The sequence below is a fragment of the Branchiostoma belcheri genome, unplaced genomic scaffold (assembly GCF_001625305.1).
Source record: "Branchiostoma belcheri isolate BF01 breed outbred unplaced genomic scaffold, Haploidv18h27 scaffold5, whole genome shotgun sequence".
NCBI lineage: Eukaryota > Metazoa > Chordata > Leptocardii > Amphioxiformes > Branchiostomatidae > Branchiostoma > Branchiostoma belcheri.
This window is the reverse complement of record NW_017804131.1, coordinates 3,223,839-3,237,719: the sequence shown is the minus strand read 5'-3', so window position 1 is coordinate 3,237,719 and position 13,881 is coordinate 3,223,839. Positions and strand designations below refer to the sequence as shown.

The 13,881-nt window shown below is 42.0% G+C and overlaps 1 protein-coding gene across 1 annotated transcript in view; it reads right to left on the bottom strand.

The window, feature by feature from the left end:
• LOC109480148 (chordin-like) overlaps positions 1-9,614 on the bottom strand; it is a 25,304-nt gene extending 15,690 nt beyond the window's left edge. The window contains exons 1-3 of the mRNA XM_019782306.1: positions 8,852-9,614; positions 7,983-8,086; positions 5,658-5,781 (exon numbers count right to left, since the gene is read on the bottom strand). Coding sequence (XP_019637865.1) covers positions 5,658-5,781; positions 7,983-8,086; positions 8,852-8,972 — 349 coding nt within the window. The 5' untranslated portion in view covers positions 8,973-9,614. The remainder of the gene's footprint in view (positions 1-5,657; positions 5,782-7,982; positions 8,087-8,851) is intronic.
• Positions 9,615-13,881: the final 4,267 nt, after the last annotated feature.

Here is a 13,881-nt window from a genome sequence, read left to right as displayed (position 1 = left end):
AAGCTAACTATGTATAACTGTGGAAAAGGTCATTTTCTCGCATTCTAGACGTTTCGTCTGCTCATGTTGATGATAAAGAAAACAAACGTGTGAAATGTGGTATGACATAACTAAATTGACAGGCATTTGATAATGATCTGATTTCACGTAATATTTCTTGCCAGAAATGTCACCTAGCCTTTGATATACGACACATGTGTGGGAGAGTTGGAGTACACTGATACGGTTATCGTAAACTTCCATGTTGGAACGACACAGATTCTTCATTCGTCTTCATTCGAACTTGACATTTAAGTACAGACAGAGTTACACCACTCAGACGACTGACATCGCAAACTAATAAAAATCTCATTTATTTTCACAAAAGGTTCTAATAAGGCCTTATTAGAACCCATGACTTCTCGCACTGGCCCAGACACAAGCAAATTACAATTTGTTAAGCGGTTCCTGTTCTAAAGAGCGCGCAGATGTAATGTAGTAGGATTAGTTACTCGGCGGTGTGACATGTTGAACAAGTGCGGAGTACAGTCGGACATCTTAGGGCCGCGAGCAAAGATAGGGAGCGATAACCTGCCTCGACCTTGACACAGAGAAGGAGACGTCCTAACCGGGTTAATGTTTATCTACCAGCAAATGGATTACGCCGTGTTATTTCATCATCATTTGGTGCCGGAGGGGTGGTATTTATTGAGAAGACTTGTAACGGCTTGGCCGACCTTTTTTGACAAACTCTTGGCATGATTTTTGATCTTGGCATTTAATCTTACTTTGATCGAATTGGTTTATAATTCCAAAGAACTGGATATTAGTTAATTCTATTAAATAATTAGTTGTTATATATGTTCGTTGTAACGCTGGTATAAAATACCACAAATTTGTGATTTTCGGCCGATGGACTAAAAATATGTACAAACGTCCATCCCAGTATGTTAACAGGTTGCCATAGTGAGAGGTAGTAAAAAGCTTTAAAATAATACAAAAATGAGAGTACTAGTATCACATGGTAGATCAATTTTGTTTTTAGCTTTGAAATTCCCGTTTTTATGTGCTTTTGTCATGCAAAACAAGTTCGCACAGTTTTAACTCGAACGCTCTGGCACACTAAGTGTGACTAATGCTGTTTATGCGCGAGTACAGTGCCAGGGGATCAAACCGTAGCCCAAAATAGCTCACTCCTTCAGGAAAGTTTGTCGAACCGTGGACAGGTCTGCACCGCCGGCTACTTCACCTGTAAGGCACGCCGTCCTGATATGTCCCCCAATGTCCCCCAAGGTCAGACACTTGCCCGGAGAAGGCGACAGTCGGTGGTCCCCGAACAGGGTGGCATCAATCACGCGAGATCACGCGGGATTACCCGAGATCCCCCGAGATCTCCCGTTCTTGTTTATTTTGATGCGTTTCAACAATGCTGTCGTTCCGTGGATTAGACAAAGTTATCCCCGTTCTCAGGAGTCAACAGGTCGCGATTGTTCAGTCTCCTTCTTTGTTGTATTCTCTACTTCATGCTATTGTGAAAACATGGAGCGATAGAAAACGCGATTTTGTGTACCCTTTCCTGCTATAGCTCCCTCACAGTACACATATCATGTTTTCTCATACCAGAAACCTTTTTGTGATAAAAACAATGTGAAATAGTTATAATTTGAGTCATCCAGTCGTTTAAATGAGCTCCTATTCGGAGTAGTAGTGGCATTGGGTTCATGCAATCGGTAAAAACTGAAAAATACTGTCTACTGGTATCTTCCGTTTTGTATGTGTCCTTGCAAAAGATTTGACGTAGTATAGATCATTCATACCATTGGCATTGTATTTTCTTTTTCCATACATGTTGTTTGTACCTGCAATTATCCCTTTGGGCATGTTTTGCAATAAACTTCTCTTTGAACTTTCCCCCTCCTTTTCTAAAAACAATAGAAATATACATACTGACTACCGAGGGAGGCATCAAGATACTGATAATAAATTCGTATGGGTGATGATAACATTCTGGCAATTTTTAATAGACTCTATGGTATCAACTTGTCACATTGTAGACAATGGAGACTTTGCCTATAGCGCTGGTGTTATGGGTTCGACTCGCTATATTTGCACTCATTTGTCCGTCTAATAGTCTGATCATATCTTTTAGTGTGCGTAGATCCTGACGAACGACATGACATATCTGACATATTCAGCATTGGCAGATCATATGGTGTCAGCAGCTGGGTATGGCGGAATGTGCGGTAATTTGTGGCCATTATGACAACCTTCACACAGCACAGTACCGGTTAGTGAGTCAGACCATGTACCAGCAGACAGTACATGTATTCACAATACACAGACTATCAGATTCTATTCCAGCATTTACCACAATGAACTTAAAAAGCAAATGCAAATACATAATGACTTGTGACCACCCCTGCATGCTATACACGGATATATATATATCAAATATGTATATTAAAGACTGCATAGAAATTAGAAACTCCTCCAATTATTGTAAAAGTCCATACCTATCCCATACTAGCCACCCACTTTTGTACGGTAGTTATAGGGTAAGCATTATGAAAATGTAGTTAATGTGTACTTAGTAGATGCCATACTTTGTACCCTGTTCCACTATTGTCCAACTTAGTAAAGTTATCTTTATCTTGTATGGTGGCGCACATTTACAAAGACTCTTGTGCCCCCCTCCCCCTCCAAACGTCTTCCACTAGGAATTTTCCGACCATGATCGGCTTCACTCGCTTACAGCCAAAGCTTGCTTAAGTTTCTTGACAACAAAGCAAATCTACCGTCCGCCGAAGCCTGTTGGAAACAGTTGCACTAGTCTTGTTGCATACAAATGAACCCCCACCCTCAACTCCCCCGGCGCTTCTACCAAAAGGTCAAGTCAATCTATCAGCCGATCAACATTCAGGAGGAAATGGATACTTTGGGAAAGATTTGCGGCTGGAACGCCGAAAAATAACAATCACCGTCGTGTCATTAGCTGTTTGACAACGCTACTTAACCCACAGATGGTCCTTTTAGCGACTCGGCAACAGTGATACATAACCGTGACTGTGTTTGGAGCGTATCTAAGGATACCACATGCCTACTTGGAAGTGTTACACCAAAGGTGGTTGCGCAATTTCCCCTCTTCTCTCTCACATGTCACTCTCACTCGGGACGTTGATGTTTCAGATTAGACATGAGTAAACTGGCGGGTACTTGACACTCCATCTGAAGGTGACCCCACTTGAATGTCAGACGAGAGCAATTGGAATTTTGATTCTGCGACTGTAAACCTTTCCCCTCTTTCAGACTTCTTATTTTCTCGCAAAAGTTCGCAGTCGTGACTGGGCAAGACTTGGCACATGTAGCTAACTAACTTCTGAGTGGTCTAGCATAAAGTCAGTGGGGATATGCCCAGTGTCATCGTTTGTATATGTTTTATCATCACGACATACATACATATAGTGCTAGTCTGTTAGAACATATACAGCGAGTAGCAATGTTTAGTTGGAGCCATGGAGAGCGAAACAGTGTGAGAATGAAAAGGGCGAGGCGAACACAAAGAGAGCTGCCTTTTTTCTGACTTTCAAGTGCCACTGAATGATTGTCATGACTCATGATACTATTGAAGAACTAGAGTTCCACGATCTCATACCTTCGCCAAATGATGTTAGCCTTTATGAATAAGAAATATACTAATCAACCTGATTATGCAAATAGGATCCTCAATTGCATGAATTATATCAGTCTGTTGATCATATTCTCCACCAAAAGACAGTCTTATCTTAACAAAGAATGCCATTTTCCCCTAAATTATGCAAATGTGGTCCTTATTTAAATAAGTTATGTTTAATTATGTTCACCTTCACTTAACTTTCAAACACCCCAAGTATGAAATTCCAGGCAGTTACCACTATGCAATTATAACATTTTCTCATTAATTATGCAAATTAAGTCTTCATTTGCATAATCGATATTTGCCTGTGTTTCTCCCGTTCTTAATAACATATGTTACAAGCTTGAACTTCCTATCATGGAATGCAGCTGATTTATAGAATTTCCTCATTAATTATGCAAATTACATCAATATTTGCATAATTGTAATATCATTATGTCAAGCATCACTTAAGCTACCTACATACCAAAAATCACGATGATCCATCAATCGGTTCTTGAGTTATCCTCTTTTAAACATTTGTCCTTTAAACCCCCCTGCAGTTCTAGAGCAAGCAACTAGGGGGCTCATACTCATGTCACTTCATCCCCAGCACAAGAGCTATCTACCATCTAAATTTCGTCACCCTAGCATGACTGGATCATGAGATATCAAAACTGGAAGTTCTGCTGCAGTACCATGACAAGCCGCCAGGTGGCCCAAAATCTAATCATTTTGAGGTCTCATCAAGACCTACCCACCTACCAAATATCAAGTCAGTCCATTTAAGCCTTCTCAAGTTATCGTGTTGACAGACACACACACACACACACACATACACGAACGCCTCTGAAAACATAACCTTCTTGGCGAAGGTAATAAGTCTCGTATTCTTGGATTCACCCCAAACCCTGTAGTTATACAGGATACCGCGTAACTAGAGGTTAACATGACTGTAGACTTCCTATTCACACGTTCCCGCCACTGCTGCACAGGTCGTGGCGTTGCCAAAACAAGGAACGATCAAATCCCCACCCACCGGTGCCAACACATTACTCACACGGGTGATCTTCCGTGGGGGCGTTTCAAATCAAGAACAAGTTCAATATTACTGAATTAACGGTCTAGGAAAACAAATTTTCCCCCTTCCTTCAGTCTAGTAGGTTATCGACTTGCGATAAGTGCGGTTATCTCGGCTCAATGCCTGATTCCGTATCTCTGTGCCAGAATTCACAAAAGTCCGGTAGAATCTGATGTTGTGTGGCTTATTTATGCTTTCCAAGAAGCTCATGTTTTTATGTGCTGCTCTATAGGGATTTAAATGTCTAATTCAGAAACCACACTCATAACACATCTAGTGTTTTTGTGGGCCACCTGCGAACTTTGTAGACGGAAACCGGGGTTATCTGAGGTTATTGACAAAAGCGAGAACTTTACACAGAAGTTAATCCTCCGCTACAGAGTTTATTCAGTTGTAGTACAGCCGCTAAAATGAACAAAAACAAACCGGCAGCCCACCTTGGTAGATTTTCATACCGTTTAGCAGTTAAGATAAACCAATTAAACAAACTTTGAAAGGTTACATGTGAGAGAAGCAGCTAGCAAAACAAACAATTTGGTGCAGCGAGACTTGAGCGTGATTGACTGAACAGTCAAAATAAATTCAGAAATGTCTTCAACATTAGCAAATAAAACAGACAAAGAAAAACCTTTATCTTCTTTGTTTATCTTTGAATTGAGGTGATCGCTCTTTATTCTTTAAGTGATTTGTTTATTGTTTTAATTTCATTGTTAATTAGAGATGAAATATAAAATGTCCAGAATTGTACACTATCGGAATTAGCACACGTGCACGTACAGATGAATTCCCTTTACAAAAACAACGTAAAGTGATGTACATTTATATACTACTGATTGGTAGTATTTATCCTGATTATATACTAATGATTCAAATGTAAGCTTAACTTCTATGTAGAGAAATTACAAAAGGCACGCCAACTTGTAAAACTAAAGAAACTCCCCCTACCTTCCGGACAGGTACTGCAGCACTGCTTGGGACTGATGACAGGGTTCGGACATGTCAGTATGGGGCATTCCTTCTTGATGTTCTTACAAGAAACACGGCCGTCAACTTTTCCTTTTCTTGACGTCTGCAGATTTAGAAAAGATACAGAAATTGGGTTATCATGTACCCAGTTTTATAGTTGATCATTGAAAATACTAGTAACTGTGTATAACAAGCGTAATATTTTATAAACATAATGCAGTGGTCATTTTGAATTGTGTATAGTATATGTAGTGTATTATGCGAATGAAAGCATTTCTTGTATATAAGCCGTTTGAGGCACAACATAGTGTACCTATAACTTTTTGCGAGATGTAGAATATTTTTACAAATGTTTGTAATCTTTATCAACAATAGGCTGTACATTTGTATATGAGCGTTTTTGAGGTAGCTGAGCAAAGACCAACTTTGCGTCTTAATTCATAGCAGTTTTCTTGATGCAGACTTAACTCTTGGTAAGACTTTGCGTCAATAGCCACTACTGCCAAGACTGGAGGATGATCTGTGAGGTTAGCCTCTAACAGGCTTCAGGAGGTAGCTGGAAGAGTAGAAATCGGCCAAATAGAGAGAGAACATGCCAGGGGAGTTGGTCCGATATATAGTACAGTTTTCAGATGCGGCAAACTGTACTCTGTAGCGGACCAACTCCCCTGCCTGGCATGTTATCTCTCTATTTGGCAGATTTCTGCTTGTTCCAGTCGCCTTCCGAAGCCTGGTAGAGGCTAATGTGAGGTATACATGTCAGCAGCTTGTCAATTGTGTCACAGCTGTGATAAATAATCCGGACAAAATAGCCCATCTGAAAATAACCCCCGCGGACCGGGTACAGATGCGGCGTGTCGTGAGCCGGACGCCGTGATTAACCCTGACAGGGCGCGCGGCGCATCAATGGACCCGATTAATTAGAGCCATTATTACAAGAAATAAAGGTGTCAGAGATCTATGACACCCTGTCAGTGGGCCAAATACGGGATTTAAATTACGGGTACGTACCCCAAGGCCTAAGGTGGCCGCAGAATGTTGACCATATCTCAACTGCCTTCATTGTGGCACAGTTTGCTATTCTAAATTAGAACTTGATGTACAGTGTGCCTATAATACGTACAGCAACAAATTCGCTCAATCAATGAAATAATTTGTGAGAAATTCAATAGACTCGGTTACCAGGCGCGCCCTAGGCGACCACCCTCCCCGCTTACCACACACATACATGCAGCAAAGGCCGCGACAAAGCCTGGTAATCGAGGTCGAGATTTTTAACGCTGAAACAGTGGGGTACTTGTCGCTCTCTTTGAATGCGTAGCTTACAAAGTATACTATTTATGCAAAAACGGTTTCCAACTGCAGAAACTATTTGGTTGAATAATTAAATTACATTTGCTTTCACGCCTTCTCAAGTGTGAAGTTAATGATATGCATAAACAATGGAAACGATTCATTATGTTTAAGAGTGTGATTTGAATGGAAAAGAAAGAAATCCCCGGCTTTTGTTTTGAGCTTGACAATACACGTTACACCGGTGACCGCCAGCATTCAAGACCATCTCCACACATACGACTGAATACACACTTTTGTTTTCAAGAGCGAAATGACCAAAAATAGGGCTGCTCGAAAGAACATGAATATTCATAGTAATTTATCAACTTCGCCAACGACAAATACGCCGGTTTCTTAAACAGAAGTGACAGGATCCGCAAAGTCCAAGGCTGAATGGACGTTGTCGACGAGCAAATAGTTTTGGGTAAAGACAAAGGGAGTGCAAGATTCCATACATTCATTTGGAATACACATTGGTACGCTAGAGGTACTACCTACTCAGAGGGTACTACAAAACACTTGTTTTCGCCAACGATATTCTAAAATAAACCATTCCTATGACGATTGTTGCATTGGGTTAATAGGATTCAACAAAAGAAAAGTCAGACTTGCTTCGCAAAATTGATAATAACGTAGGACAATATACTTTGCACTCTCTATGCAAATGTATCTAAAAATGATTTCTAGATCTTTTTATCAATATTGCCTTTGGTCAAAACTTAGATTTGCGGATGACCCGATTGCTAATTATGTATTTGCGTGCACTTAGTGCTACAAGGATCGCACAACAATGATTATACACACTGTGAATACACTTCGAATCCTTTCTGATGACATGGCATTGTGTAACGTTTTGCATACAAATGCACCACATGCATATACACATACACATAAACATACACATACACATCAGCACAGTACACACAAAAATATAGCATAATTTAAATGGTTGATAGTTGATTTCCCCACCTGGACACAGCGACATCGGATACAGAACATGATCCCAAACGGTTCTCCCAAATCCGGGTGCCATTCTTCCCTCATGCCGTAATACTTCCCACCAAAGGAGCATCCTGTAGACACAACAATGGAAACCACAACTTTAGGGCCGCTGTCCAGTGTGGCAAAAGTAGTAATTTGTAAGCTTAAACATCCCAAGAAAGTAAGGAGGGATAACACCCATAATATTGGAAAAGTGTCCAAGACAATTGAGAATTTACTTGAGAATTTCCAGTGCTACTGTTAGATATTTTGGTTGCGGAAAGATAGAGTATACCTAGAAAACTATGCATCATCATCTTGTATGTAATATTCTCTTTAGGTCCTGCGATGGGTAGAATTTATATTTACGGCAATTGCAAAGCTGAGAGCCATAAAGTAAAGGAGAGTGATTTTTATGCAATAAACGTGCATGTTTATGAGTCTTCTAGGCTACACAGTGTGTCCCAAACAATAGCTCGATCGTTTACAGACGAGAAGGATTACTGTGTTCAGTAGTGACAAGCGAAAGCGGGCGGAAGTTTCCAACCAGCGGAGTTTGCACAGTCTGGCCGGGCAGGAAAAGTTCTCGGCGCGTCTCGCACGGAGAGTAGCCCTCTCTCCGGGAGGATTGGTTACGACTCGGGCGTCATCTGCCCGCGGGCGCCGAGTACAAGTTTTCTAATTTTGTTGCGCTGGTAAATACCACGATGGTTCGGTCACATTGTCTTGCGTCTCGGGGCGCAATTTTGGCCACGCTTGGCCGGAATAGATAACAATTTCGGCGGAACAGATAATAACAATATCCGGAGATAAACAAGAGAAAGTTATTGTGAAGATGAGACATTTGTCGGGCTCACCTGGTACGGTGTCTTTAGTGCCTTGACCGTCGTCTGAGTTGATCGGGATGAGAGACGAGCTGGCCCGCACGGTCGCGGCGGCCAGCAGCAGACACACGGCAGAACGCGCGAGGAACAACATCGCCGGCAGGACTTCGGAGAATGTTCGCGTCGTCAACTTGAGATGAGTCGTCACGGGGCTAGTGGGGAGCCGCGGAGGGCGAAAATTTACGAGAAACGCCGAGTTGTACCGACCGTGGGTCGTCCAGACCACAAACTGGCTATATCAGCGGCGAGAAGCCCGGGTGTTGTGGTGGTCGCGTCGCCACAGTTGTAGACTGGTGGTGTGAGACAAGACTTTTGTTCTATTCATATTACTAATCAAGACGGACATGTGACCGCCGGACCATGATAGCAGGCGTGCTGTAGACCTGCCCTCCCGCAGTGGGCTTGAATGTCATGGATATGGCCGGCCTTTTTTTCATAGGCAAATCTTGTTTTCTTTGTTCTCTTTGTATTCTTTCGCCATGACTGTTTGCATGTATTTTGCACGCAACACTTTATGCAAGGAGGATTTCCTCAATAACGTCCATCACGCGAGGGTGTCCTACCGCGGTCACACTTCCACAGTTGCCGAGCTGTCACTCGCGCGAAATGAATTCTCAGATACTATTAACCTTCACGGCTAACAGCTGGATGTGTTTGGACAAAGTCGGAGCTGACACTTGGCACCGACTGTAAAAAATTAATCGGGCCACTGCCACGGCCAGCCCCGGCTGGCGGGACGGCGCTGCCCGACTCTTTCAACACGGGGAGATGTAATTTACACATCTCGTTAGTAAGGGAGTCGCTGGCACTCGTGTGCACAATTAGTGGGTACTTGAGAAACGCTAGGAAACCCGGAGAGGTGTAAATTAAAACATTATTTCCCCCCACATACAGCCAAGAGCTGTCTGTATCAATTTTTGAACGATAAAACTAAGGAATAGATGAAACCTGACAAAAGCTTGACGACATTTCAAAGAGTTCTAACATTTCACAAACTCTATATTCTACTTATGCTATTGATTTGCAGTTTTAGAACAACAAACCGACAACATTAACACGGATAAAACGGTGAAAGTTATGACGTGTCCTTGGTTTTGTGTACTTTGCTGGAGCTCAATGCAGTACTATAAGGCGAACATAAAACTAAATTGTCCCTTTTCACAGTCTACAGACTTAACTAACAGCCATTGTTTATTTTCACGTGTCAACAGAACACCGCAGGATCCCAGTACACATCAATGTTATAGTCTGCCGTGACAATACACACATCATCTGACCGCCCAACTCTCTCAATACACTTCACATCAAGCCTTTATTCCGCCGGGAAGGTGTCAAATCCGATAATTGGTCTCTTCTTAGTTACTTCTGATTCATCGTGCAAATAATTTCACACCCCATTGGGCATCAATAGGGAATCACTTACCGTGTGGAGGGAAGCGCTTGTGTGAAGGATAAGTCAGTTTTAATAAACTTTGGAATAAGCTACCTCGTGGTTGCTTCCCCTATGAGTATAACCTTAAACTCTTCAAGTCTAAGGTAAACAAACATCTGTCCACTCTGACTGTTCTGTAACCCAAAACATTTTAAGTGGCTCCCATGAGCCTTGTTTTGTGGTGACCGATGAAGTAAATAAAAAAACAAACAAACAAAAAAAACAACAACATCCACACAGGCGTCGGATCGGTTGTTTGTGAAAGTGAAATACGCAATAGTACATTTGTACTAAAACTTTTCTTTCGACCCTTCACATGTGTAGTACTCCCTGATGTTTGTAAGCCTAGCAGGACTTTTATGACACGGAACACATTAAAATCATCTGTAGCCTGCATAAATTTGCTCAAATGCACGGAGGTGCTGCACAGTAACACTACAGTAGATGTATTGAAAACAGTACGTATACTCTTTAGGGCATACACCAATATTAAAGCACACCATTGTATTCTAATACCAATAAGCAGTTAATCAATATAAGGTATAAAACAGATATTATATATATATAGTTTTTTTTTAGATCTAGTAACTTTTGCACCGCCACATTTGCATATTTTAAACCAGGATACAAGTCCATTTAGCCAGTCATTCATTCAAACGAAATCTATTCTACAACTTAAAAGTATGTGATGATAATACTTACATGTACCAAGACGATTTATAGAATATAATTGGATGGCTATATCATATCTCTAGCTGTATGCTTCTGTGCACGTATTGACTGCAACCATGTTTCAAAGTCTACAGTACTTGACGACGAGGCCACCTAGCGAGTAATTCTGTCACGACATGGTTTCACCCACAGATGTAGTTCTGTACTGACCTAAACGATTTATCGCACTGTCGGCAATATTCTAGTGAACGTGGTAGCGACCTTATGGCCTTAGGTAAACAGAGAACCGTGTGTTTGTCGCTGTATCGAGTCATCTGCAGATTGGTTCGATGAACACACCAGTACTTAAAGTAAATCAAATGGTTACTATTGAGCTGATCACCGCCAAAGTTCTGCTAGAATATATAAGTACTGACCATCGATTCTACCCTTGGGTCGGGTGGCGTAGCGGTAGCGTGTTCGGCCCAAGAGGTCCCGGGTTCGAATCCTGCCGGTGCACCGATCTTGTGCCCTTGGGAAAGGCACTTTACACGACTTTCCTCACTTCACTCAGGTGTAAATGAGTACCTAGCTTCGGTTAGGGACGTCCCTCTGATAGAACGTTAAATAGAGATCCCGTATTTGAGAGAGCACGAGTCACACCCTACGCACGTTAAAGAACCCACCACACCTCGTCGAAAAGAGTAGGGGACCTTCCCGGTGTGAGTGGTTCAAACCTTACAGTCTGGTCTCAGGTTTGACATCTTTTTGAAGAGGTGGTAGTCAGCTGTTATGTCAATCCTTTCACAAATGTGGTAAATCTTCATAAAATAAAAAATAAAATAAAAATACCCTAGATGTTGACGCTTTGGGCTAATTGCATTCCCTAATCCGAATTCCGGGTACAAAACGGATGGCTTCCAGGCTAACATTCAGGTAAGGAAATAGGAAATTTTCACTGGTTCAACGTTTGGGAACTTAACTTAAGATGAAGTTATACTTTGTTGTTGTTGCTACATTGTACTGTATTAAGAAAAAAACACAGATTACCACTTCTGCCTTGTATTGTTTATTACTGTTCCACACATTGTTACATTAGGATGCCCGGAAAATAAATTCACTGTTCACAAATTTCGCAATTTCAATCCCGGAGACTAACTTTAAAATCTACCACGTCATTTCTTTTTGCTTGCCAAGTAACGAGTAGAAAATTAAAGTTTTATTACACGTACTTTATTTCCTTCCGATAATTGTCGACAACTATTTACATTTCTTTCAGTTTGAAGTTACAGAAATACACCTTACGACACGTATATGATGATTATTTCTGAAACAGTGACTGGTTTGTTGGATGTTACTCCGGTACCAGTAAGGCCACACTGATTTAATTGCATGGATGACACCCATGCGCGCATTGACTTTCTGAGAAAAAAAAACCCTCCTCTGAGGCTCTAGCCTGGGTGACATCCTCAGTAGTCCATGGTAGCTACCGACAATACAGTGCCGACTCAAATGCCGCAAAAGGCCAGCATGTGCCGGCTTGTCTAGTCATGTAGTCATGTATAACTACCGCAAATACACAATACCAGCTTTGTATTCCTGTGATAGCATTTGTTTTAGCTGGATTTTTTTTTTATTCGCCCGCGCGCACTTGTTTGGGGGTATTCTGGGGATGTCATCCATAAAATTAAGGCAGTGTGGCCTAAGGTGCCCTCTGTTAGGTATCCTACACCGCGGACAGGTGGGTACAGAACCGCACGTATAACTCGGAGTACGGAGGAATAACGTTCGTAAAGATTTTCACGTGAGTTATCGTACTTCCCCGTCCGAGAGGGTTCTGTTGGTCGCCTTAGGAGACAGAACTGTCCGGATGACACCGGTCTGCCTAAACACCTTCAGATGACAGGCTTCTTGATCATCACTGTCACGTCAGATGACGTTAAGGGCGAGTCTTCTCCTAATGATTGTACAGAGATAGAGAATGTCATGTTTGAAAATCATTTTCTTTTAAATTTCTTGATACGGACTAATTCAAGCAGATGTTGGCTGCCGCTTGTTTTGCGCGTTTCTTTGTTTGTTTTTTGTATTTTTTGGAATGCAGTTTTTGTGCTTTATAAAGCCCGTGTCATCACACATTCAGAACATTCCTGCGAAGGAACCTGCACATGAAGTTAGGGAGCAGTCTGATCAGATTTGGGCCACGCCTACCTTTTTATACGAATCGCATCAAATTTGAGTCAAATTTGACAACCATACACGCCCGGAGAATAGAGCTAACATCTGCTTGGATATCAGAAGTCGCGGCTAATCGCGTGTAGTATATACGGGCTTGTTCCGTTCGGACTAATGAAATATCGGATTGCCGCGATGGACCAGCTGTAGTGCATGCAGTAAACGTTTATAGAACAGTAAACATATGTTCTACTTGCTTCACAAATTTGATGAACGCAATATGGAACGCTATCAATAACACACACACACGATAGGTAATAACGGCAGTACACATTGATCCATGCGTCACCAAAACAGGGTTCACCAAAACAGACACGTCACAGTCCACAAACTGACCACAAAAGCTGTGACGTCACTAGTAGCCATCTTGTGGAAGGGCCTCAGAACCTGGTAGTCCTGATCAGCGTATCCTTTTCGTTTTCCACGATCGTGATGGTTTTGAATTCGCTGATTTCTTTAGGAGTGGGTGGTCGCGGGCTTATGTCTCGAGGCTGTAAACTTCTGATGGCGTCCCACTGTCTCAGAAACAACACGATGACAGAGGCCCACACCACCAGCACCAGGGCTATGATCACCCATTCTTCGATGGTAAAGTTCTGCGCTTGCTTGTCGGGAGTGACGTCTTGGCAGTCCTCCTTCGGCAAGGCAGAGTCACCTGCAGGGGAAAGACCAGGAGACTGAAATGGTT